Source organism: Durio zibethinus, chromosome 18 (genome assembly GCF_047325235.1).
Source record: "Durio zibethinus cultivar Kanyao isolate XHJ-2024 chromosome 18, ASM4732523v1, whole genome shotgun sequence".
NCBI classification, from domain to species: domain Eukaryota; kingdom Viridiplantae; phylum Streptophyta; class Magnoliopsida; order Malvales; family Malvaceae; genus Durio; species Durio zibethinus.
Genome location: NC_143179.1, coordinates 9,127,777 through 9,154,846, shown reverse-complemented (window position 1 = coordinate 9,154,846; position 27,070 = coordinate 9,127,777). Strand labels below are relative to the sequence as shown.

At 34.5% G+C, this 27,070-nt stretch overlaps 4 protein-coding genes and 1 long non-coding RNA gene across 22 annotated transcripts; 3 read left to right on the top strand and 2 right to left on the bottom strand.

The window, feature by feature from the left end:
• The first annotated feature begins 956 nt into the window (after positions 1–956).
• Positions 957–6,634, top strand: LOC111299329 (transcription factor MYB3R-1-like). 2 transcript variants are annotated; one of them, XM_089747361.1, is made up of 12 exons: positions 957–1,178; positions 1,543–1,722; positions 1,897–1,951; positions 2,197–2,254; positions 2,342–2,436; positions 2,562–2,665; positions 2,992–3,120; positions 3,344–5,114; positions 5,377–5,723; positions 5,835–5,949; positions 6,023–6,253; positions 6,338–6,634. In XM_089747361.1, exons 2-12 carry the CDS (start codon positions 1,640–1,642, stop codon positions 6,461–6,463), a joined length of 3,114 nt encoding a protein of 1,037 aa, XP_089603487.1. In that variant the 5' UTR covers positions 957–1,178; positions 1,543–1,639; the 3' UTR covers positions 6,464–6,634. The 2 variants fall into 2 exon arrangements, with proteins under 2 accessions (XP_089603487.1, XP_022750196.2); XM_022894461.2 differs by having other exon boundaries at positions 1,508–1,722.
• A 670-nt stretch (positions 6,635–7,304) lies between these two features.
• Positions 7,305–9,841, bottom strand: LOC111299327 (uncharacterized). Its single transcript, XR_016329781.1, has 3 exons — positions 9,667–9,841; positions 7,656–7,987; positions 7,305–7,440 (listed from the first exon to the last, which is right to left on the bottom strand). It is a non-coding gene; the product is annotated as an uncharacterized LOC111299327 (long non-coding RNA).
• Positions 9,842–10,325: 484 nt separating this feature from the next.
• On the bottom strand, positions 10,326–13,947 carry LOC111299326 (uncharacterized). Of its 17 annotated transcripts, none has more exons than XR_016329776.1 (9): positions 13,525–13,947; positions 13,288–13,446; positions 12,876–13,207; positions 12,389–12,728; positions 11,620–11,768; positions 11,387–11,480; positions 11,238–11,298; positions 11,039–11,133; positions 10,326–10,944 (listed from the first exon to the last, which is right to left on the bottom strand). XR_016329776.1 is itself a non-coding variant. In XM_022894454.2 (8 exons), the coding sequence occupies exons 1-8, from the start codon at positions 13,894–13,896 to the stop codon at positions 10,900–10,902; spliced, it is 1,563 nt and encodes a 520-aa protein (XP_022750189.2). In that variant the 5' UTR covers positions 13,897–13,947; the 3' UTR covers positions 10,614–10,899. The 17 variants fall into 17 exon arrangements, 8 of the variants coding, with proteins under 8 accessions (XP_022750189.2, XP_089603491.1, XP_022750185.2 ...); XR_016329775.1 differs by having other exon boundaries at positions 10,614–10,944; positions 11,039–11,110; XR_016329778.1 differs by having other exon boundaries at positions 10,614–10,944; positions 11,248–11,292.
• A 1,159-nt stretch (positions 13,948–15,106) lies between these two features.
• Positions 15,107–18,241, top strand: ADCL (D-aminoacid aminotransferase-like PLP-dependent enzymes superfamily protein). The gene is made up of 5 exons (XM_022896053.2): positions 15,107–15,655; positions 15,804–15,850; positions 16,149–16,327; positions 16,807–17,480; positions 17,929–18,241. Exons 1-5 carry the CDS (start codon positions 15,484–15,486, stop codon positions 18,021–18,023), a joined length of 1,167 nt encoding a protein of 388 aa, XP_022751788.2. The 5' UTR covers positions 15,107–15,483; the 3' UTR covers positions 18,024–18,241.
• Positions 18,242–20,898: 2,657 nt separating this feature from the next.
• On the top strand, positions 20,899–26,696 carry LOC111299324 (TOM1-like protein 9). Its single transcript, XM_022894448.2, has 10 exons — positions 20,899–21,221; positions 21,994–22,072; positions 22,208–22,306; positions 22,392–22,505; positions 22,693–22,850; positions 23,543–23,624; positions 23,997–24,082; positions 24,614–24,805; positions 25,309–25,772; positions 26,008–26,696. The coding sequence occupies exons 1-10, from the start codon at positions 21,121–21,123 to the stop codon at positions 26,571–26,573; spliced, it is 1,941 nt and encodes a 646-aa protein (XP_022750183.2). The 5' UTR covers positions 20,899–21,120; the 3' UTR covers positions 26,574–26,696.
• The last annotated feature ends 374 nt before the right edge of the window (positions 26,697–27,070 follow it).

Sequence of the window (27,070 nt, the reverse complement as noted above, 5' to 3'; positions counted from 1 at the left end):
TGTTGACGTGGCAATGGGACAAAGATATTTGGTAAAAACATGACAAAAAAACAATCGGTGTTTTATCAATAAACTAATAAATTATGCGATTGTCCGTAAATAATATGTTGTCTCATGCATGGAGGATGGATTAAGGACATTTAAATTAGAGATAACAAATTCTAATTTTCATAACTTGCAAATCAACATATTTTACTATTTTGGATCATTCTTGAAAATATTTCAATACCAAATTTAATATTGTAGAGAATCATCAACCACTTAATTTAAATTACATAAATTTTAAATTAATCATTCTCACAAATTAAACTTAAGACTTAAAACAATCATTTTTATTTTGAATATCACGATACAAATAAAACAAAAATATATTTTTTTTAAGTTCACTTTTGAACAATGACAACAAAATTTTTTAAACTTAACAAATTGAATTAAAAATCACCAAACTTGTCGCATGTTTTACATTTTTTTTATTTTTATTATATTTTAAGAAATATGTATAGTTATATTAATTCATCTTGTGAAACTTAAAAACTCTATTATGAATGGATGTAACAAGTTTTTTTTTTAAAATTTTTTTTAAATTAACCAAAACAATGTTAAAAAAATAATAATAATAATAAAAAACTTGTAATCAAGAAAATATAATTTTGCCAAAGAATATGAACATATAATTTATTTATTTCTTATTTATATCTTACAATTGGACTTGGATATAAATACATTTGTTGTCGGTGCTATAAGTTCATATCATCAAAAGTCATTAAATATTCAATTTTAGTTTTACTTTTAATTGCCCAAAAGAAAAAGGAGAAAAGAAAAATAAATTCGGCCGTTGAGAATTTGAATGAAAAGGGCCCAAAGCATACGGCCATGTTCCAACGTGGACAAATCCAGGCCATCAAATCCAAAACATGTTCGATCTTTAACCATAGGGTTTGAAACTCCATCAGTCCGCCCCTTTATGTTTGAATAGCTCTCCAGACCGTTTCACTCTCTCTCTCGCTTCACTTTTCTCCCACTCATCTCTTCTTCTTCTTCTATAATCCTTAGCAGTGCATTAATAGATCTTTATCTTTAATCTCTCTCCATATCTTCGCTTCGATCTGCAAATGCGCGCCGTCTCGACTTCCTCTCTCATCCGGCTATCTTTTCCTTGGTTTTCGAAGCTCAGTTCGGTGTGTGCTGTTTTTCTCATCTTATGAATTTGAAATTTCTTCAATCCATCTTGATGTCTAGGTTAAACACTGAACAATTTGCTTTAATGACTATCGGTTCTTTATCCAACTTCTGAGTTGTTGAAAATTGAATGAATTTAAACTTTGATATGATCTAGGGTTTGAATTTGAGAGAATTGATTGTAAATTTCAGTTTCTTGATCTTTTCTTTGTTGACCTAACTTAAATTCTCTGCAATTTTCAAATCGTTGACTTGTGACTTTTTAATTATTATATAAATTTTTTGTTTTTTTTTCCTAATTCTTTTAAAATTTTTCCCCTTATGCTAGTTTGTTCTGTTGTTTCGTGGGGAGGAACTTTCTAGTTAGGTTGATTTATAATGATTTGGAGAGCATATTGCGGAAAGAAGCGTTGTCAAGTTGGAATTGGGGTATGTAGTTTTATTCATCTACAAAGGAACTATGGAAGGTGACCGAACAATTTCCACTCCTTCAGCTGGGCTCAGCATCCGCGATGGTGCTCAGAGAATGCGAGCTCTTCATGGGTATCTACTTTTAAAAGCATAGTGATTGTTACTTTTAGTACTTCTTATTTGAAAAATTAAATACCATTATTGGTTTTCTTGGCTACTCTTGCTCTCCCTTTACAATGTTTTCTTTTTTCTCTTATGTTCTCTTACAAGAAATTGGGTTTCTCTGACTTTACAATCCTTCTATAGGAGGACTACTGGTCCCACAAGACGATCTACGAAAGGACAATGGACAGCTGAAGAGGTACCTAGCTTATGGTTGCTCTCTTGTGCTTTAAGACATTGCTTTTCTTTCTATAACTTTATTGCTCTTGTTGTGTCACGTATTATTGTGTCCAGTAATTTTAGTCCTATCCTTTAATACAATTATTTTTGTGTTCATAGATACTTTTGTTGCGTGTGTGTTTTGTATGTCTGTATCAGTATATGCATATATGTATGTATATGCACATTCTTAAAAGATTTTTCAATCTGACAATGGGCTTCCAGGATGAGATTCTGTGCAAAGCTGTTCAACGTTTCAAAGGAAAAAATTGGAAAAAGATAGGTATGATTTTTTAACTGAAGTAGCGTAATAGCTCCACATGCATCATTTCACATGATCTAATTGTAAAGCTGAGCTGTTCATCTGCAGCGGAGTATTTCAAAGATCGAACTGATGTACAATGCTTGCATAGGTGGCAAAAGGTCTTGAATCCGGAACTTGTTAAAGGGCCATGGTCAAAAGAGGTGAATGTTTTTGCTACTTATTTCTTTCTCACAATCCCTTGAATTTGATTGTTCTTGACAAAACTGACAGCTTTTTCTTGATAATTAGTATGGTATTCTGAGTTGCTTTTCTGAAATTTAAACAGGAGGATGAGCTAATAATTGAGTTGGTGAAGAAATTTGGGCCGAAAAAGTGGTCAACCATTGCTCAGCACTTACCTGGCCGTATTGGAAAGCAATGCAGAGAAAGGTGTGATGATAGAGCTGCTAATTAAAATATTTTAACCTAACTTAATTTGAAACTTTTTAAAAGGCCAAGGAGAGGAGGGGGATTTTGAATCTTGGAATGTGACCTTTCTTGGGACGGCTAAAGACAAGCCTGGTCACATTGCTTAATTCTGTTGAATTTTAACAGTTTGTGAGAGGTTTTCCTTCGGGATGTTATTGTAAACATCTTCTCTTGGATTTTATGAAACTATTTTGCTGTTGTAATGCTCCCTTTTTCAGCCAAAATATAAGAAAAAAAAAATCGTTCCTGTCGTACTTTTGTGCTCATACAACTAAGTATTGATGCAGGTGGCATAATCATCTCAATCCTGCGATAAACAAAGAGGCCTGGACTCAGGAAGAAGAGCTGGCTCTGATTCGTGCTCATCAGATTTTTGGGAACAGATGGGCAGAGCTCACAAAGTTCTTGCCAGGAAGGTATGCCAACTTATAATTTAGATAGGCCACACCTTTCCATCAATGTTTTGTTGAGTTTACATATATTATGTAGTCTCTTATCCTTTTTACTTCCTCCTATGACTGCAAGTCACCCGCTGAAATTTGTCTAAACTCTAATGTTCTGTTAATTAGAAGCTAATATGTCTTTTGCATTTTGACTTATGGATAGCTTGCTTTATTTCCTTTTTTCTATGGGTAACAGGACAGACAATGCAATAAAAAATCACTGGAACAGTTCGGTGAAAAAGAAATTGGACTCTTACATAGCATCAGGCCTTCTAGAAAAATTTCAGTTCCCACTTATTGCAAACCAATGCCAGCCTATGCCTTCATCTTCTTCGAGGATGCAGAGCAATTTGGATAATAGTGGTGCCAAATGTAGGACAGAAGCAGAGGATATATCAGAATGCAGCCAAGAATCGACGATGATTGGCTGCTCTCAGTCTGCAAGTGATTTGGCTAATGCTTCTGTTCATACAAGAGAGAAATTCCACTTGACTGAAATGCCTGGTGCAGCAAAGGAGAAGAATTCCAGTCCAGCACCCTGTTCGGAGGAGTATTACCCACCTTTGGAAGATGTCAACTTTTGCATTCCAGAAATACCTTGTGAAGCAGGGTACTCTGCGAGTGGGGATTACCAGTTTGGTTTACCTGATGTTTCTTCTCTGGAAATGGGGCAGGAATCATCAGGGTTACCAACTAACCATACAGACACTAGAGAAACCCATGAAATGATGAATGCTGCATTTCAAACTTCTGTAGGGTTAAATGCTCCTACATCTTTCCTTAATATGACTACAACTTGTGAAAAACCAGAGCATATGTTTATAACTGATGATGAATGTTGTAGGGTCCTATTCTCTGAGGCAATGAATGATGGATGCTTTGCCTCTGAAAATTTTACACAAGGATCTAATATGGTTGAATTGGGTGGTTGCAAAAATACATCTCTTTGTCAGGCTTCAGATGTCCAAATATCTGAAACTGGAAGAACTCCAGCCACACAATCTAATTATCATTCAAGGTCTGAATTATTGCCAACCTCATGCTGTCAATCTTTTGGGTTTCCGTCACTTCTTTCAGTTAAGGATGGTACACTTATGTATGACAGAGAGTCCAGTCAGTTAAATGGTCAACCTTTTGGAACTCAAGAGCAAGAATTTACTATGAATGCACTTGATGTCTTTATCTATACTAATGATGATCATACAGGCCTGCAAGAGCAATCATACCTTGCCAAGGATTCTCTAAAGTTGGTTCCGGTGAATAGTTTTGGTTCAGAATCAAATTCAATGCAAGCTTGTCCTACTGTGGACGATAAGCCAAATTTGCCTTCAGGACAAGATGTTGGAGGTCTATGTTATGAGCCTCCTCGATTTCCAAGCTTGGATATTCCATTTTTCAGCTGTGATCTTATACCGTCTGGCAGTGATATGCAGCAAGAATATAGTCCCCTAGGTATTCGCCAGCTGATGATGTCTTCTATGAACTGCATCACTCCATTTAGGTTGTGGGATTCACCATCTCGGGATGATAGTCCTGATGCCATGCTGAAAAGTGCTGCCAAAACTTTTACTGGTACACCATCCATATTGAAGAAACGCCATCGTGACCTATTATCACCTATATCAGAAAGAAGAAGTGACAAAAAGCTGGAAACTGACATGACAGCCAGTTTGACCAAAGATTTCTCTCGTTTGGATGTTATGTTTGATGAGAGTGGGACTGGCAACATATCTCAGGTGTCTTCATCTGAACATAGAACCATTTCTGGTGCCTCTTTTGAAGAAAAAGAAAACCTGTGTCAAGCATTTGACGGGAAACAAGACAATGGGGGAGATCACACTGAACCATTAGATGATGAAGCTCAGAAGAAAGATTCTAATGGAAATAATTCCCAAGGAGACATAAAAAAAGAAGCCTGCAATATTGATACCAAGAACAAAACTGATGATGATTTTTATGATAAAATTGTAAGTTTTTATTTTGTATTTATCATTTTGATGTTAGTTTTCTAGCTTAAGGTGCAGCTGTCTGATTAGATCACTGTCAATTTTTTTGTTTAACTCAGATTTGATGCTGATAGTTCTATGTCCACCTTACACTGTTTTCTCTTGTGTTCTTATGTTGGAAACTTTGATCTTAATTCTTTTTTCTTTATTACTGTTATATTCTTTTTTGCATCTAATGAATTGTTTTATCATGTACTAATCTTTTCCTCTCTACTTTTGACAGGTCCAACGGCCTTCGGCTGTGCTTGTTGAGCATAACATAAATAATATACTATTGTTTTCTCCTGATCAAGTTGGTATTAAAGCAGACAGACCATTATTGGCTTCAAGCATGCGAACTCCCAGAAATCAGTATCATAAAAGCTTTGGAGCTATATCAAATCAGGGTTTTGCTTCTGAATGTTTATCGGGAAATGCATGCATGGTTGTTAGCTCTCCTACTCTGCAAATAAAGAACTCTGAAGGTCACTCAATTGCTGTTACTGCAGTACAATCTACCAATTCATCAGCAACCCTAGAGAATTTGGTTGATAATGCTGGGATTGATGCTGCTATTGAAAATTATAATATGTAAGATGCCCTATTGTCATTATATTGCTATTTATGTGGAGAGCTGCTTTTCTTTTATTTCTACTTCAAATGCTAGGATGAATTGATTGCTTGCTTGATATGAATTGCCAGATTTGGTGAAACTCCTTTCAAAAGAAGTATCGAATCCCCATCAGCATGGAAGTCTCCATGGTTTATCAACTCTTTTGTTCCAGGCCCAAGGGTTGACACAGAAATAACAATTGAGGTATAACAACTTCAGGTAGATTTTACAATTATTTTTTTCTTTATGTTTCCTAATGATTGAAATTTCTTTCCAGGACATAGGATATCTTATGAGCCCTGCAGATAGAAGTTATGATGCCATCGGGTTGATGAAGCAATTAAGTGAGCATACTGCAGCTGCATATGCTGATGCCTTGGAGGTTTTGGGGAATGAAACTCCGGAATCAATTGTAAAAGGAAGACGGTCCTCCAACAATCCTAACTTGGACAAAGAGAATAATCAGTTGGAGGCAGTCCTCCATTCAGATTTGGCGTCAAATATCATGGTATTACTGAAAAACCTTGCTTAACATCCTCTTCCTTTGTTATTACAGAGCATTACTTAAAAGTTATATGCAATTTTTTTGCAGGCAGAGCGCCGTATCCTTGATTTTAGTGAATGTGAAACACCTGGAACGGGAACTGAAAATGGGAAGTCCTCAACAGCCGTGAGATTCTCTAGCCCCTCTTCCTATCTTTTGAAAGGTTGCAGATAATGTTTGCTTCTGCCTAAAATGCCTCCCATGTCACTACTGTATTTGTATTTTACATCATATATACATATATATATGTACGCCATCTTTTGTTTTTCTTTTCAAAATTCTTCAATTTGTTGTCGAAAGAGAATGGATCTAATTAATTAATTGATAAAAGATTGTTCAGATGCATTAAGATTCTCCCGCTCTTCTCACCTCTTTCTCTCCCCGTCCTGGTCTTGGTGTTAATACATGAGCTTCTTCCTGGAAAACCTACTAGGTTGACACTTGATAATACTGACATTAACGAAAATTGAGTTTCCTTCGCTACAAGGGTGATCACTATAAACCTTAAACTAATCAAACGGAGAAAAAGGGAAGCAAAAAAAAAAAAAAGAAAAAAAGTATTAATGATCTGAAGCTTCTGCCCCCATGAAAGTGTACGGGATTGGAGCAGGCCCGACGCACAGGCCCTTTCTTGGCAGCTAGATCTTGTAAAAGCACTTTCATGATCTTGGGAAATTTTAGTTCTGCAAGATGAACAGTTTTGTTTTTTCACCAGCTGTGCTCCAAGCATCAGCATCATGGTCGACAGAAAATGCTATGGCTGAAAAAAATAGCATGACATCTTATTTCTTGAAGCAACTCAGAAAACAAAAAGGGGTAAAAAATGCTAGAGCACTCGGCTTCTCATATGTTTAATAGAACTAATCTAAAAAATACGGCTCATTTATTTCAAAAATTTCACGTCCACTGAAAAATCAGGGACGGTCGATGATAATTTCAAGCCTAAAAGGACAGGTTTCTACCTTTCAATTAGAAGTTGTCCACAGTTAAGAATCAAATTTTGAGATGAATTCATGAAAATATATAAACACAGACACATTTTAAGGACAATTTCGGAGCACAATGGTCAAAACCCAGTTGCAGTTCAGTTGAAATGATCTTATAACCAGGTTGGACTTCTCAGTTTCTGACTTGCTAGTATGCCTCGTAACCTAAAAACACGATACAGTAATACATAAAAAAATATACAAATGAAATATACAAAATTAATATAATTTAAAATTATAACGAAAATTATAAATAAATTTAATAAAATAAAATTTTTTTTTATATTTTTATATTCATACAAACTAAAACATATAATTTTTATATAAAATAAGATAAACATATATAAATTATTAATATTTTATACGAATATGCTAATTACCTGCTTGCTAGCATCGCGTCCGACAGAGCACGGCAAAGTAGTCCGAAGCAGTGAATGAACTCAAAACTTTTGACTTTGAGCACAGAACTGTACAGCATTGGAGTAACAATCCATCGACTAAAACAAGTAGTTAAGAATCAAGCTTTGTGTTAGATTCCCTGTACGTAAAACTTCACATCTGCTGCAAATTTGTGTGGTGTTATTGAGAATGCCAGAGTCAGTTCCCACCAGAAAGGATCTGGTAAAATCGGGTATGTCTAAATGCCGGTTCTGGGTTATTTTCTCAATGCCAACAGTCCACAGACTTGTTGCTAAAAAGCAATAGCAATGACCTGCAAAACAAAATGGTCCAAAAAAATCAGCTTATTTTTAAGAGAAAAAAAAATACCCTCTGGCTTCCATTTTTGGACTTGATAATCTAAAATATAATATGGATATAATAAAAAAAAATAAATTAAAAAATAATATGATTTAAAATTTTAATAATAATTATATATAATATAAATTTAATAAAATTTAAAAAATATTTTTTTATATTTTTATATTGATATAAATTATAACATATAATTTTTATATAAAATATAATAAAAATATATAAATTTTAATATTTTTCACGATAAAAATACATGAATTATTAAGTTTAATTTTTTTTTGCTTACTAGTTTCCCAACACAACAAAAATAATTTTTTTTATATCAGTTTTCTACAAAAACAAGCAGTACAGTGTTCGATTGATATGAAATCACAGGGCAGTGAAAAGATGGGATTACCTGTGGGACTAAAATCATGAGAGCAATAAACTGACACATCTTCTCAGGGGAGATAAAAAAAAACTCTTGAAATCTTCTTGGCTATAATCAATGTATTTAGATATTAGCTGTCATAGAGGAAAGATGAAGAAATTAAGATGGGATCTACAGAAACTACAACTAAGCTAGAAGAATGGTTGACTATCTGAGAGAGCTTTTTGTATATATATAGCAACTCTTAGCAAGAATGACTTCAAAGATATCATCAAGCCACCATGACATTAACCTTAAAAACAACTTTCAGAAAATGTCGAAAAAGTTTGCAGAATGTGGAAATGTTGATTGAGATTAAGCTGAATGATTGTTAATTTATGAAGCTATTTTCAAACAGAGATATCAAAAGGATGCACCATGGAAGTTAATATGGGTGTTGAGAGAGCATACCGAACACCAGTCATACTTGAAGAAAATTGTGACAATCACAACAACTTCAAGAGAAAGAAGGGAGCAGACGCTGAAAATGTACTAAAATCTTGGTTGAGGAATACCATGGCCACCCACTAAATGGAAAATTGCACATAAACAAATACTAATTGATTTAGAACTCTGTTATTTCCTTGGAAGTTAACTATTCTGAAAATGATTGCCTATAAACCTGAAATAAACCTTCAGAATCCAATCTTTTTTCTTCCCTATTGATGATGGCAAAGTAATAAATGAAAGTTTCAAGCATCTCGCAAAGAATACTATGCAGAGGATAGAGTTGCTTATACAATTAGAGACAATATAACTGAATAGTGTGCTCAAGCAGACAGCAATTCCCACAACTAAACATGCATATATAAACCTGTTAAACAGAGGCAACGATGTTTACTCAGAAGATTGTTGAAAATCAAACAAAAGAGAAACTTTTCGAAACAAGAGACCTGAATGGCTTCATAATCGAAAACCGATATATATAGTCTTACAGATATTAAAGAACCATTACGAGTTTGTAAATTTGGTCTTAAAGATAGCGAAGTTCTTGAGGCCATGAATTCGATATGTTTTGAACTAAAAGAAGCGAGCTGATGTTCAAAGTCACAGGAGATAGTTAAAGTCACTGTCATGTTTCACTGTTTAAAGGGTTAAAAGACATAAATATATTTAAATAATTCATAGTATATAGTATCATTTCAATATACTCCAAAAATAAGGGTAGATGAAACCATGTTTCAACTGTGATTTATTACAATAATTAAGGAGACAGAGAAAGAGTTTACCATGGTTTGGGAAGAGATGAATAAGAAGGCAGTTCAGCAGAACCGTCATTCCACTTCTTTTGGAGAGTAGACAATAATTGCAATCCCCAGAAAATTCATAATGACGTTTACTATCTTCATTGCATTGCGCAACAGCTGCCGCACCTTGGCATGGCTGGCAGTGGCAGCTGCTGTTTCTTTTGCCGTAGTTCGACTTAGAGTATAGTTATCGAAATCGCTGTTGGTATGCACAGATGGACTTGCCTTTCAATCTCAGACACCACTGAACGGAGCACATATGCATCATTGTGGTGGTGGCCAACGCGTGATTAGGCGAGCTAGAGATAAAGAGCATGTGCATGAGAGAAAAAAAAGGAACAATTGCTCTCCTGGCAATGTGGCATTGACACGTGTTTGGTTGGGAGAGAGCGAGTGACGATCGACTCAGAGTTAGAGAGAGGAAGATAGATGGATGGAGGAAATGGTGTTTTAATGTCTATCTTGGAAGGTTAGATGGTTTGGTAACAAAGATTGTAGCATCATCAAGAATTGAAGCAAAGGCTGGCGGGATGCATCTGCCCTTCAAACGTGGGTCTCCTTCGAAAAATGGAGACTAAAATACCAAAGTCTGTCTGTACGAAGTCCTGTATTGCTTTAGGTCTGAATAATTAGCCCTTCAGTGAAAAGACATTGTCAAGGCAAACTAGTTTGAATTCCTTTGTCAATATCCAAGATTTTTACAGTAAAAAAAATTGAAGTAAACAGCTGCTTTTGCTGAGACAGCTTTGAAAGGAGGCAGGGAAACACAAATTTCCCGAATGAACAATGCAAGTTTCATTTCCTCATCTCCTGCCCTTGCCAATGGTTGTCTGACCCAAATCGGAAAAGGAGTCGCCTTCCTGCAATTTTTGAATGTTTTCCTGTAAATGGAACTTGATGGAGTGAGCAAGGTACTCAAGCGCCATTCATTTTGCATGGTTGAAAGTTCCATTGATTGATTACTCGGAAGAATAGTACATTATCACAAGAAAAATTTTCTGGCATGCCATCAAGGGCATAACTGGGATAAACCTCTTTGACGCTCTTAAGGCACTCTTGTAATGGAGCTATTTATACAGCAGGTAATTAAGCACATCTGAAGCTAACCACATTCCACTAATTTGAAAAAAGGAAAAGGCATCAAAATCTCTCCCAAATGTAAAAGTAAAACCATCAAGTAAAATCCGTGAACTCCATGCAAGATAAATAGGCAACCTAGTCCAGCTTTATCCGATCCATATCATTTATCACACCTTCAAGCTGTAATAAAAGGTAAAAAAAGATTACTTATGCAGTAAGTAGAATACCCCAATATGCTTGGCCATTCATGCATATGACAAGAATAGTACCATACCTTGACAATCTGTCGCAAGAAGTAATCACCATACCGTTTCACTGGCTTGGATTCAACAACATGAATCATGTCCTGCAGCAGAGTAACTTGAAATGCTGAAGAATAGAGACAGTCCTTCAAACTAATATCCAAAGACCAAATAATTCGGACCAAATATAATATACTGAAAACAATCTTTTGACACAACTTTAAGTCTTACTTTACGTAACCTAGCCTGAGGTTAGTCCAAAGTTGCTTGTGTATGCCATCTGTATCTGCAGCTATAAAGTTGTAGAGAACACATGGTAACTTAAAGCACATTTTCTCAGCAGCACATAGATACTTGCATAGGCTAAAAGTTTTACGTACATCATCAATGTAGAAGTCCACATCAGCATTAGAGATAACCTTTCCTTCAGAATCAACAGCATGAGTTTTGTGCTTATATGTCAACAGGATAGTCCTATAAAACATGATACATGATGGTTAGTACATCATGTACAACAATACATGAAGGTTAGTACATCATGTACAACAAACTAAGCAAGCATAAACTTAGATCAAATACAAAGGAACAAGCAGAAGAAAAAGGGAATGTCCACCTCAGAGTGGGGTCATCAACTTCCATGTAATTTGCAAGCTTCCCAAGAGATATGGTTGAATACACTTTAAGAAATGTCCGGACACCTGATAACAACTGCTGCTGCTTCACTTCGTAAAGAAACAGCTTCAACTGAAGTCTGTAGGCATCCTGCAGGTTAAAATAAATGGCAGTAGGTAAAATTCACATAACACAAACAAAACACAAACAAAAAGAAAGACCAAGCTTAAATAACATGCCAAATGACTTTTTACTTCCCTCCCTCAATAATAAATAAGTACATAGACTTAAGATCTACACTATCTCAGTATCTCTCCCACCCCATTACCACATAAGCATTTTCTAGGGGCTAGATCTCCATCCAAAAAGGTATAACAATTGCTGGAACAGACAGATTGTGTAAAATTAACCCTAATGAACCAATATAACATGTTCTATGCTCTACATCCACTTGTGAATCTAACAGGACAAAATTGTAGATACGTTATTTTTGTACAAAAACTTGGGGGTGTACAACCTCTCAGTTAAAAGAATTAATGCACAACCTACAGCCTGATAGCTTATTGTTTCAGTGGACCACTATTAGCAGTGAAAAAAATATGAAAGAGCCTAACTATAGCAAGTATATGGTGACATAAACACGTATGCTGAAAAACTGAAAGGACTGTGGATGTAAATAAAGGAAGGAACAAGCATAAATGATTTAATTAATATACTTCACATCAAAATCATTCTCAAGATTGCCTAAGAAAAAAAAAAAAACCATATACCTGGTTGTAATTTACAAGGGGCTCCTCAAAGCTTGGAGCTGAAGGTGTAATAAACTTGGGACATGCATATGAGAAGAGCTCATCATAGATGGCAAAAGCTTCATCATCATATCTTTGCATCCTAGCCATCTTTTCACCATACTTCTCCCGCAACTGAGAGTTCACAGTCTCCTCAACAAGTTTCACTTGGGGGCAAAGTGAAAGACAAATTGCGAGCAAGGCATACATCTGTTCATTCTTTTTCAGTATCTGTTCATACTGTGGAGATTTCTGATGATATTGCTTTGTCTTGTAAATATACAAGAGCATCTTATTGAATTCACGAATAGCATCTACATACCTTCAATAACACGTATTATTATCAAGCTAAGCAAAAAAAGGATGCAAGAATTAAAATTGAATAAAACTTTAGTGAAGGCAGAAAGAATTCGCATAACTATATGTCAAGAGCTCATTATGTTGTAAACATAGCAAATCGTAAACATACCTCCGCAACATAAGATTGGCAAACCCATAATGATATATGGTTGTAATGTGACTTCCTATAACACTGGTGTAAACACCTTGTTGACTAATGTCAATTGGAAGCAAGCACTTCAGCCCGGTTTGGTAATCACCCAAAAGACAATGAACTCGCAACAAACCCACCATACTGAAATACCCCAACACCTTCAACACATTGCTTCCACCACTGTAATCATACCCATCAGTAGCAGTAAATTGTTCAAGACCCTCCTTCTCTTGCTCTAATATCTGAATAATATTCGACTTCTCCACAAAAGCTTGCAAGTAGTTAAGCACCCCATACACATTCCATGCCTACAAGAGCAAAAGAGTAACTTCAAATCCCCACAACAACTACAACAACAAACAATGACAATAACTACTATGCAAATTACTTGATCATATTGGCGGAGAAGTGCGATTTCTTGTTCAGTTTTGTTCTTCATTTTAGCCCTGTATTGACAGAAACTTTGGAATTGGTATACGAACTCATCCACCATGTCCCATAACCATTGATTTGGTAACTGCATGTTAACTACACTATGCAAAACCACCTAAACAAAAACTAAAGCCCAATCAAATCAATCCACGTCACAGAATCATACACATTGATGCAAATTAAAAATCATTACCTGAAAGAGGCTACAATAATTATCCCACGAGTCAATCCTCTGCTTGAGAGTGGGCGAAAGGCGAGCATAGATGTGACGAAACCACATCTCACGGTAAAGGAGGCAAAATACTTGGTCGTTGTCGACGAAGTGCGCAACGGCGTCGACGGAGGGCCAAGGAGTGTCTTTGAAGAGACGGTCCGAGAGAGTTTGGAATGAGATCTCGTACATCTGGTGAATCTCGTACACATTTTTCTCACGAATATGACGATATAGATGGACGACGAACGACTTAACGGAGTCGGGTACGAAGTTTGGGTCGTACCCCAGGTCTTGGCGGTGAGCTTCATCGTAGGTGGCTGGAGCCTCCTCATAATCGTAGTTGGTTGCCATCTTTGCAGAGATTTAGGAGTACGTACCGTCGACTGTGAACGATAGCGAAGCAAAAGGAGTTAGGGTTTAGTGAGGAAAAAGACCATGGTGCGAGCGAATTTGGGCTTTCTGTTTTATAGGCCCAATCTTAGTCAAAACCAATTAGCCAGACAGTTGTTGGGCTAAATTCTTTGTCCCCTTCCGTTCTACACGTTGGGCATTGGCGCACAATGACAAGCTTTAAAAGTATGGTTGTAATTGATTGAATTTGAGTTGATATAATATTAAATTTAAATTTGAATTTAAATTCGATTTTAAATTTGATATTCAAAAATTAGTTCGAATTTTATTTTTTTAGCTCGAACTTGACTCGATATAAAAATCAAGCTACTTAAATTTAATCGATTAAGCTCGATTAACATATAAAAATAAGCTTAATTCTTATATTCAACAAAAACTTAATTATTTATACTCGAACTTAAGTTCGAGATATTTTATCAATTAAAATAATTAAAATATAAAAGCTTGATTAGGCTCGCGAATAACTTGAAACGGATATAAAAATACTCGAACTTGGTTCGATCAATAAGTTAAACTATTTAAGTTTGAGTTTGACTCGATAATAACTGAGCTAAATTCAAGTTTATTCGAATCGAACTTGAACAGTTTATATGTACTAATGTATCATTTATAACTTACTTGAAAGTAAATGTTATAACGGTTTGAAAAAAAGCGGATTTAATTTAATTTTTTTATAATATATTAAAGTTATAAAATTTTAAAATTCAAGTTAAATTTTAATAGATTTTTTAAAAATCAATTTAATTTAAATTGAATTCTATTAGGTTTAGTTTATTAATTTTTAAAATTAAATTTTTTTATTTTAATCTATTATTTTAATAAAATTTTTAATATATTTAAATAAATATATATAATAATTATTTTTATTTTATAAATATTTAAAAATATTTAAAAATAAATAAATATATAATTTAATTTTTATTAATTTTTTACGTCTGATACAAACTTAATATATATATATATATATTTAATATCAAATCTTCGTTCAAATAAAATAAAATAAAATCCATCCAAATCAACTATTTCATATTTTTTTTATTTTCACGATTGTTTTGTCAGCCTTACCTAGTTTTTCACACCAACATGATCAGAGTTGCGAAATGACATGCACAGCAGCACTAAAAGCAACTGAGATTCACACCAACAAATCATGACAATCATCTGAACAACTTCAAGATGGTTTCTGCCATTACTGAATTTTTGAAGAGTTTTGATGACCCAGTTGGCAAGTACACAAGCTCTATAAGAAAGTGTAGTTGAAGTGTATATGGCTCTTTGATGACTAGGGCTCGAAACTCTATCGTGGTCAATAACCTTGGTTTGTCCCCACGCGCCATTAAAGAGTGTAGTTGTTGTACGTCATTTCCAGCGGACAACCTCGGGCGGCACAGTTTTGTCCTTTTGATCTGGGCTTCTCTCTCCTTGGGAATTAGAATCCAAGCCACTTGAACTAGAGTCAACTACTTGCTTAGCCTGTAAAAGAAACGCACATCTTCAGTCACTCAAACAACGGAATATATAGCTTCCATGGCTTCTCTGTCAGCTTCTCCCCCAAAATGCATGCTCCATATTCCCACAACACATGACTATCTCTTGCATGATTTATGTCTTGTTCCAAGAAATCTTTCACTTATGAAACAAGGGTCTCTCAGAGAATTGAGATTCGTTAGAAGTTCTAATCAAACTGAACCTTTGATTGGTTAGTATCTTTTTCATTTTGGTAAATTGTTTCTGTTCATATCATATATCATTTTCTCACGATTTTAGTATAAATTCTGTATTCGTTTTGTCCATAAAGATTGGTGGGTAATTTTCTATTGGGGTATGATTATTTTGTTTTCTGCCAGATTCTACTGATAAACTATCAGACATTCCTCTCCTGTCTTGCTCAGAGGTTTGTGTTCTCTATCACCTTGTTCTTCTTACATGATGAGTTTCATAAGACTAAATTCCACAAAGCAAATTAAGAAATTTTGGAATAAAATTTGATGTACATTGAATAAAGTTGACATCTGTCTCATAGCTTTTATGGCGATTATTTACTTTTTCATCAATGACCAAAGGCTTAGACTTTCTGGCATCTTGAATCTTGATTGCACATATATAACAGATCTGTGTTTTTATACATTTGTTTTACTTTGGACATCATTGATTTTTTTTTTCCTTTTTTCCTAAATTTTTGGTTTGCTAAGGCTATGGAAAGGCTAAAACAGAAGAGAGAAAACCAAAAAGGAAAGCAGCAATTCCTGGCTATGTACTCTAGCATTTTTGGTGGAATAGTGACTGATGCTGGAGCTATGGTGATCCCTATGGATGACCACATGGTTCATAGAGGGCATGGTGTCTTTGATACTGCTGCAATAATGAACGGGTTAGTGAATCTGTCAGCAGAACAATAACTTTTTTTGTCGTAATTTTGTAATGTTATTATTCTTAAATTATGGTGTTAATAATCATTATATTTTGATGTTAACATCTTTTAAGATGCAACATTGTTCTACATCACTATGAAAGTTCAGTATTAAGGTTGACATTTCCATCGCATTTTGAGAACTACAGGATAAATTCTTTCATGCTGTTGTTACTTTCAAGTTCAAAGCAGTAAATGAGCTTTGAAACAACTTCTTAAGTTCTGTCTATAAGTTATATTCTGAGAACAATAAAACTATCCTTAAGAATGTAATAATCTTTTCAAACTAGTTTGATTGATTGGCAGATTACTAATGAAAATATGAATTGTTAGAATGAATAAGTCATTGCAATACCGTGTCATTTGTTTGTCTTTCCTCAATATATATTCACATGTTAATTAGTAATTATCAAGCTCCGTTATGTGTTTCCACATCTCAGTTACCTCTATGAATTAGAGCAGCATATTGACCGCATTATAAGGTCAGCATCAATGGCAAAAATTGTTCTTCCATATGATCATGAGACTATAAGAAGAATTCTTGTACAAACTGTAAGTGCTTCTAAGTGTACAAAAGGATCACTGAGATACTGGATTTCGGCTGGACCAGGTGACTTTCAACTATCACCTTCTGGCTGTCACCAACCAGCTCTCTATGCCATTGTGATTGAAGATCAATCTTTGTTTGATTCAAGAGGCGTCAAAGTAGTTACGTCATCAGTCCCCATAAAACATCCCCTGTTTGCCACCATGAAGAGTGTAAATTACCTTCCAAATGTGCTTTCAAAGATGGAAGCTGAAGAAAAAGGTGCATATGCAGCAATTTGGCTTGATGAAGATGGATTTGTTGCTGAAGGGCCTAATATGAATGTGGCATTTGTTACAAAGGAAAAGGAGCTTCTGATGCCCAGCTTTGACAAAATTTTGAGTGGTTGCACAGCTAAGAGAGTTTTGACTCTTGCAGAGGGACTGGTGAGAGATGGGAAGCTTCATGGAATAAGAGTGGATAACGTGAGTGTTGAGGAAGGGAAAAGAGCAGATGAAATGATGCTTATCGGCAGTGGAGTCCTTGTTCGCCCTGTAGTGCAGTGGGATGAACAGGTCATCGGCAATGGTAAGAAGTTTCCTTTTTGACATAAGGTGCATCCTTGAATAACTAGTTTGTTGCATTGAAATGTGCTTGGATTCCACCTAGCTCACATTTTAGTTGACTGACACTTGACTTACATCATCTCCTCCTGATGGATTAAGTGCTTGCTTCCTCTGGAATTACAGTATGTCATCAAAGTGCCTTAAAATATTTGATACTGGAGCATTTCTTCCTTCTCACGTTTCCTTCTAAGTCGTAGCGAGGGAAAGTCCTTTCCTATTTATTCCACAGTTTGTTCCAGCTGATGCACCACTCTTGTTCTTAAAAGAGATCTTAAATACATTAGCGGACATATTTTAACACCTTCCAAATCCATTTTTTTCAACTAGAATCTTCCAAAATATTGTTGTTTGATATGATCTTTTATTTTCAAGTCTTTAGTTGATAATTTCTTTTATGTGTTTCTCTGTAGGCGAAGAAGGTCCTATAACCCTGACTCTCTTGAATTTTATCCTAGAGGACATGAAATCTGGTCCCTCTTCCGTCCGAGTACCTGTTCCTTATTGAAGCAAGCTTGATCCAGTATCTTGGTATCAGAAGGTTTGACTTGAATTTGTGAGAGGTTGTTGCCATGAATCTGCTTCTTGCTTGTAGGCTATGCAGATAGACATAACAACTCAGTATTCTATAATGCAAAGCAGTACTGTTTGTAAATTAAACAGTTAGCTACAATAAGCAGTGGACATTTGTCTTCTTTTGCTTGAAAATGTCTGGATTTGTTCTCATTTTCTAATTTTGTGCACCCAAAATTGGAGGTTGCAAAAGCACATGTAATCCAACAGCCATATAAAAACTAATAAGCAGCAAAAATCAGGCCTTAAATCCATCTGCACATTGGCAATGCTCAAAGTTGAATGATCAGCCAAATTGTTGGGACTTGGCTGGCTGTTACTTTGTTAAACAAAATTTGATCTGGTAATGATTGTTGAAACATGAGGAACCTGAAATTTAGGTCTAAAAAAGCAAGTGAAGAATCTAGTCAGGCCTTGGTTATGCTTTAATTGTGACTTATGACCTAAGGCCATTGCCTTGCAAAAAAGTGATATGCCTGCTGTTTTTTGACCAGCCTTTTCAGTGTTATTAAAAAAGGAAAAAAAAAAAAAAAAGGATATTCGGAAGGCATAAAAATAAAGCAATAGGCAGTGCAAAATTTAGTGGGTGAGATTGTATCAGAATTTTATAATAAAGGCACATTATAAATGAAGAGAATAACTTGTGTGGTTTTGTTTTTTTCTATAACTCATAACTTTGTTGTTTTCTCTTCAAACTTACCTTGCTTGCTTAGGTTCTGTCTCTCTCCATTTGGTCGGGAATTAAATAAATTATACAATTTAAAAAAAAAAAAGTAACTTCAAAAATGCTAAAATTTCTTCTTCTTGAATCTTGACCATGCTGCTAGGCAATTAAACAAACATATATAACACCTGAATTTTTTAATAAGATTAATGTCATAAATAACCTTTAAACTATCATGAAATATTTAAATTTTAAAAAATTTTAACATAATATCTGAATTACGAATTTATAACTAATGTGATATTCATATTTAATATAACTAGTTCTAAATGATAGTACGTAACAAATAAATAATCATCTAAGTATTACATTAATTAACATATTTACAATTCAAATATTACATTAAATATTTTTAAAATAAAAATATTAAATTAAAATTAAAGGACCATTTGTTATGTTAATTTTTTTAAAAAATTAGTTAATATTTTTACCTTAAATGTAATATTTGATAATTAATTTGATGATTTTTAAATATATTAAGTAAAAATATTGTTAAAAAAAACTCGTTATTAAAACCATTTTATTATATAAAAATACATTAATTATGATAATTATAGACAATACATAATAAAAACATTATTATAAAATAAACCAAATATTAAGATAAATGAAAAATTACAAAAAAAAAAAAAGAAAATAATGATTCTCCCTCTACTTGTGACTTTGAAAGTTAAAAAGTCCCCCGATCAACCCCACTTTAATGACCTCCTGTCAATATATTTAAGTAACGACGTATCCTTTTCACACTTTCTCCTTTAAAATTTATGAACATCCAAATGAGTAGAAACTCTTATGAGCTTGACAATGTTGGCAACACCCTTTAAAATTAAATACATCTAATCTTCACCATAAATGCATTGAGTTTAAACCTTAAAGTAGCTTATTCATTTTCTTTAATGAAACAAAAAAAAAAGGAAGGGATTAATTTTCATTTGGACCTAAACCTTCACCTATTAATAGTAATGGTCGACAATTAAAAAAGTTCATTTTTATATAATAATTTTTTTTAATTTCATTAATAAAATTAAACAAAATTTATTTATTATGTGTTTATTATTAACCTTGTTTGTGAAATTTAAAAATCTACTAACTAATGGTGATATGTACCAATTAAACTATTGGACAAAAAAAATACTACTATTTATGGGTGAGAAAAAAATTTGAAAAAATTAAAAATTAATTCAAAATTGTAATGTTTGATTTGATTCGAATTGATTTTTTTTATTTGATTCAAATCAAATTTAAATATTAAATATATATTTAGTTATGATCAAAATGTAAAAAATTGAAAAAAAATCGAATTAAAATGAATTATATATTTTTATTAAATTTTAATATATTTTTTAAAATTTTTTAAAATAAAAATAATTATTTTATATATAAATCTATTTAAATATATTAAAATTTTTATAAAATAATATATAAAAATTTAAAATTTTAAACTAAATAAATCGAACCAAATTAATAAAATTTAATTTACATTCATATCAAATTTTAAAATTTATTAATATTATATATTGTTTATAAAAATTAAATTAAATCTGTCTCGATCCTAATATTATTACTTCGGTCCAATTCAACCAAATTGGCTTATTTATATTTTTACCTGAAAATTTTATTTGTGTTTTTAGTAAAAACTTGCAAACAGTCCATGGTCTCAATCTTTAAAAGACGACAAAAAAGAATAAATAAAAAGTTTATAGTCACAACTCATCTGTCTATTCATTGGTCGGTGAAGAATAGATCTGTCCCCACTAGGTGACGTGAAAGTAGTTCCTTTAATTTTCAAAGTTCCTTATGCTAGAAACGACACCGTTGCTTCGGTCAGTTCCACTACCATTCATCCGCACAATACGCCGACAACAATAAATGATAAAAAACCGTTTGACGTAAGCGGTCCGCGAAACCATCGGTATCAGGATAGGTTCATCTAGAAGGACACGTGTGTGTTTTCCTTAATGACACGCTGTCGATTTTGGTTGGTCTTTCCTTTTTTTTCACTGCAACCTCCCAAAAATTTGAGAAAAGTAAAAAAAAAGAAGAGAAAATTTTTTTTTTATCTAAACGGAAAATTAAAAAACTATTTGATTTGATCTCATAGAGAGAGAGAAAAGGTAAGAGAAGCGAGGAGGAGAAGAGAGGTAGAGAGCTGCCGATTTTCCACTCTTTGATTTATTTGACAAAGAGGGAGTGTATCGGAGGAGTCTTCGTAATATTCTGTAGTTCGTTGCGATCTGGCCGGACGGTGACCGGAATCGGATTGATCTTTTTTCTTATTGCGTGTGCGAATTGCTTTTTGCGAGCGAAGATGGTGAACTCTATGGTGGAGAGAGCTACGAGCGACTTGCTGATCGGGCCTGATTGGGCTAGAAATATCGAGATCTGCGACATGCTAAATCGTGACCCTGGGTATGCGTCGCACTGGATTCCAATCTCCCCTCTTTTTTTGAGATGATTCTATTGATGATTGTGTCTCAATTTCATTATAAAGAATGGATATGAAGATTGTGAATCCAGTGTTCTTTCTTGTTTCAGAATTCGATTTGCTTTTATTATTATTTTTTTAAATTTTCCTCTAGTTCTGATACTAATTGTAGATTCAAGAGAAATTAAATTGCGACTTTCCTTTTATAGCTGCATAAATTTAAAGAGAGAGACTTGGTCTAGGAAGTTATCAGGATTGATCAGTTTGCTTTGCTTTTACTCTTTGTTCAATATGGCTTTTGTTGATGGATAGAAGATTTAGTTTCATGTAAAGATAGACTGGTGATATAGAGCTCTGCTACTTTTCTCAAAGTTGAAAGATGACAATGTGATAGATGATTTTAGTGGCTGTGACCTTATCACCCTACTGTTTAAATTTTCATTTTTCAAATATTAACTGGATTTTTAGTTACTTTTACATGATCAGCTTAATGGTAATAAAGTTGTATATTAGTGTTTTTGTTTATTATTTTTGGTCATTTTCTCTGGTTGCTTTTTAGTTAATTTGAGTTAGTGTGAAAGCAAAAGGGGCCCAAATGGTTTAGTTTTCTCATTTTCTGGTTAATATTGGCTTTTCTTTTCCAATTTTCACCCTCAAGAAGGAGGAAGGCTGGAAGCTGGCCGGATTTATATATTTTAAGTTCGAATGTTTCGTGCTTTTCTAAATCGAGTATTGAAATATGATTGTTATTATCAGGCAAGCAAAAGATGTTGTGAAAGGGATAAAAAAGCGGCTCGGAAGTAAAAATCCTAAAGTTCAACTTCTTGCACTAACTGTAAGCTCCTGAGAAATTTTACTTTGATTTATACTAATCCATGGATATAATTATCACTTCTGTTGCCTTTTTTATCACCTTTTTCTTTCATAGAACTAAACTTGATTAAATTTTGATCTATTTCCTATGTTCCAGCTATTAGAGACTATCATAAAAAACTGCGGGGACATTGTTCATATGCATGTTGCAGAAAGAGACGTTCTCCATGAGATGGTCAAAATAGTCAAGAAAAGGGTAAGTAGTAATTGTAAGCCCCTGTGTTTGCATTTATTTTCTTCTAGGTAAACTTGTTCTCAGTTTTTGTACTGTTCAATTGTAGCCTGATTTTCAAGTGAAAGAGAAGATATTGTCTCTAATTGACACTTGGCAAGAAGCTTTTGGAGGAGCAAGGGCAAGATATCCACAATATTATGTTGCATACCAAGAGTTGTTGGTATGTCTGCTGAGGCCTCTCATCTTAAACTGTATGAGACATGCTGCATTTATTGGGATCCATTTTTCTCTTATGCTATATTTTATTAATGACAATGTCATTGTATTCAAAACATGCTGTTATACTTTTACATAATTTGACCTTCTCCCTCTTTTTTTCTCTGATCCAAACTGGTTGTTTATTTCAGCGTGCTGGGGCAGTATTCCCCCCAAGAAATGAGAGGTCTGCACCTGTATTTACTCCTCCTCAAACACAACCTTTGTCATCTTATCCCCAAAATATTCACAATTCTGATAGGCAAGAGACTGCTGAGTCTTCTGCAGAGTCTGAGTTCCCAACCCTGAGGTATTTTGTTGTTTCTCAGTTGTTTGAAGAGTAAAAGCATGGTGATTTTTTGTGTTTTTCCATTATTCCTATTCAGTCCTAAGATGGCCTTTTTTTTTTTTGAACTATCCTTGCAGAATGTTGTCTTTGTAGAAAATGTGCTGCAGTAATGGTTAAGCAAAAGTCTGCTGCACATAATAAATTCTATTGTCATTATCTAATAAATAAATTTAAAGGCTTATTGAAATATGTTTTTAATATGGGTTTTGCAGCGAGGTTCAATTGTTTGATGAGGATAGTATTCCATTATATTCAGTGCATATGGCTAATTTAATATATTTTATGTATTAAATTGGAGTAATTGCCAAAACAAACCTTTTATTCTCTTCTTAATGTACTCAGAGAGATCAAAGTGAGTTATTGGGTGAAAAAGTTCCTACTTGTTTTAACTTCTCAGAATGGTTAGCGGTGCTTCCTGTCCTTACTAGTAAACATGCTGTGGTGTTCTCACACCAGCGATTACCCTTTATCCCTCAAAGTAGAGCAGTAGGTACTTTCCACAGACTAGGGCAGTTATAATAGTTGAAAAAATGTGGACTACATATTCTGTCAAATTGTTGATAGTGACATTACATTGCTAATTCACTGTTTTCTGCTTGCTATTTTATCATTGATAAAGCATCTAGTCTTTTAACTGGAGTTTCATTTATCAGTTTGACAGAAATTCAGAACGCACGGGGTATTATGGATGTCCTTGCCGAAATGCTAAACGCATTAGATCCTGGAAACAAGCAGGTATATGTCTGCAATTTGAAATGTAGAGAAAAGGAATGGGGTTTACTAGTGACTTCAATATTTTGTTTATTTGCTAGCATAGTAATGGGGTTTCCTAGTGACAAGTCCTTAATTGGATTTAAAGTGACTACTGAAGTCTTAATATAATTGAGATTTGTGTAATAATTTGGTTGGCAATTCTCAAATTTATCAGATTGTGAACCAGTCTTTCAGTGTAAACTTTATGTTTTTCTGGCTCTTATAATGAAAATTTTTCAAAAGTTCATGATTTCCCACTGCTAATTCCTCTAATAATCTTGTTATTGCATGTTGTGTTTTTATAAAGTTCATTTTCTATTTGCATGTTTACTGATCTTTCTTCTACAATTTCAGGGACTTAGTCAGGAGGTGATTGTTGACTTAGTGGAGCAGTGCCGTAACTACAAACAAAGAGTTGTACACCTTGTTAATTCAACATCGTAAGCACTCTCTTTCTTTTACCAATAACTCCCTAGTGGCCCTTAGCACCTTTGTATATGTCGATCACTTGATGTTATCATCTGTTTTCATGGCCCTGACATTCTTTTCTCTGTGGGTTTTTTGATGCATTACTTGGTCCTTCAGGTGATTGTGCCAGTATCACTTGTTAAAATGCTTGACCAAAAAGAGGGAGTGAAATCCTGAGGAGTGTTGAGATCAAAGGATCTTGCTATTTTATTCAATTATATTCTTCTTGGTGCTATGGTGACTAGATGCCAGAGCAGTCTGTAAAGGATTTGATTTGTTTTCTATTCATATTTTTGCTCAAACCTCTCTATGAGTACTCGATGAATAACTTCATGATCATTTCGATTCAATTTCTGTATGATATTGTCACTTATTCTGGCATGTTTGGCATATGAGTTGCATTGGGAGTTAGTTTCTAACCTCTGTGGCATAGTAGAAGGAATTATGTGAAATATTTTTTACATTTAAAACTCATATCACCTTTGTTTCTCTATTTCTTGTAGGGATGAGTCACTTCTATGTCAAGGGTTAGCATTGAATGATGATTTGCAGCGCATACTAGCAAAGCATGAAGCAATAGCTTCAGGAACTTCTTCTCAAGCGGACAAACCTAAGCCTGAAGCAGCAAGAAAACTTGTGAATGTCGATGGTCCCCTAGTTGATACTGGGGATAGCAGCAAGCAGTCAGAGGGGAGGTAATTATGCCTTTTTGAACTGGTTTACCATATGCAGGGATCTGGTGATTAAAATTCTTGGTGTTTTGTGTTACTATAGAAATGATAGAATATCCTAAGAATGGTAGCTTCATTTATGTGTGCTGCATTACCCTTCTTGCCCTAAGCATTACTGGTTTTAATCATGCTATTTTGTCCTCAGCATCCTGGAACTTGGTTACAAGTTTCCTTCATCAATTTGATTTATTTGTTTTGAGGAATCCTTGGTAGAATTTAGTTGCTGGGTTTTTTGAAATAAATACCTTGTTGAAAAGGTGCTTGATTATGTTGAAGTGGAGACCTTTTGAACATTTTTGAGATCTAGTGGTTAATAGTGTATTTCTCCGTGTGAGTGGTGATGATTTGCTTATCAAATTTTAGGTTGCTAGGATTGACATTGAAATTCATTTAGTTCAAGGTTATCTGAAACCCTTGATCAGATGTTTCCAGTAGCTTGAGCTTTAACTAACAAAATTTCTTTGCAGATCCACCGCAAGCAATGGTGCAAGTTCGCAACCATTTAATCAGTTATTGCTTCCTGCTCCTCCTGCAACTAATGGTTCAACTCCTCTGGCAGCAGTCAATCCCAAAATGGACCTGCTTAGTGGTGATGATTACAATTCACCAAAGGCAGATAATTCACTGGCCCTTGTTCCTGTGGGAGAACCACAACAAACAACTCCTGCATCACAGCAGAATGCCCTTGTTCTCTTTGATATGTTCTCTGATGGTAACAACACCTCCAATTCTGCTAGCACCCAGTCTTCAGGTTGGGCTGGACAAACCAATCCTTTGACTCCTCAAATTCAGCAGCAGCAGAATTTTCATGCGAATGGAGCTGCACCAAACATGGGATCACCTCGATATGAGCACTCATATGCTCAAGGCACAGGTCCTGCCTGGAATGGTCAGCTGGTTCCACAACAGCAGCCCTCCTCACCTGTCTATGGTCCGTTTCTGTTTATAATAGGCTTTTTATGCATAACTAGAGAACTTTACTTTTGGCACAGACCGTTTGCTTTCCAGATTTCACTCTGGGAAATCATTAATATACATTGTCATGGTCTTTTGCTCTCACCAAATTCATTTAGTGGCGTTCTAGGTTTCTGTGGCTGGCTAAATAGTTATTTTCTTGCTGCTACAACTTTAGAATTTACAAAGCTTACTTTTTGCATGTTGAGAAGGTGCCCAGAGTAGTGGCTTGCTACCACCACCACCCTGGGAAGCACAGGCAGCAGATTCTAGCCCAGTTGCAGGTGCTCAGTATCCTCAGTCAATGGTTACTCAAGTTAGTGTGACACATGGCCAACCTCAAGGACCTCAACATATGAGAAGTGATCAGGTGGTGGGTATGTACATTCAGCCAATCACAACCGGTCATTTGTCAGCAATTAATAACGAGGCTGTTCAGGGAAACCGGTTTGCTGGTTTTCATCCTCAACCAGTTCTGGGAGCACAGTATATGCGCATACTTCCACAGCAAATGGCTCCTATGTATCCTCAACAAATGTATGGCAACCAAATGGGAGCATATGGTTATGGTCAGCAACAATATCTTGATCAGCAAATGTATGGGCTATCCATCAGAGATGACAATGTCCTGAGAAACTCTTCCTACCAGGTTTCAACTTCGTCTTACATACCACCGAGCAAGCCTTCAAAACCAGAGGATAAGTTGTTTGGAGACCTTGTTGACATGGCAAAAATAAAATCAACGAAAACCACTCCTGGAAGAGCTGGTAGCATGTGAATCTGAAATTTGATTTTTTTTGTTTTTGGATTTTTTATTTTACATTTTTTAATGGCTAACTTGTTTCCCAATTTTCTTTTCTTTTTTTATTTTTAATTTCTAATATATATATATTCTTCACCATTCTCTTGACTCATATTTTGTGTTGCATGTTTGGCATTGGAATCATGTACATTTCCCTGTAGAGAAAATGGAAAGATCAACTCGTTTGGGTTAGGTTGATTTTTTTTTTTTTTTTGTAATTTGGCTCTCTCTCTCTCTCTCTCTCTCTCTCTCTCTCTTTTCTTCTTTTTTGTCTTACTTATTGAAATTTAATTTTTATTGTAATATAATGTATATGTCGAATTTCTTTCCAAGTTTTAAAGCTGTTATTCATAAATTTCTGTAGGCCTTTTTTTTACTTTGTTAAGGCTATGTAATATTTTACTTCCTGGAATTTGCGATTGGCTTATTGAATTAGAGGATTGTCTAGAATTCTATTTAAATGGCACTGGAAA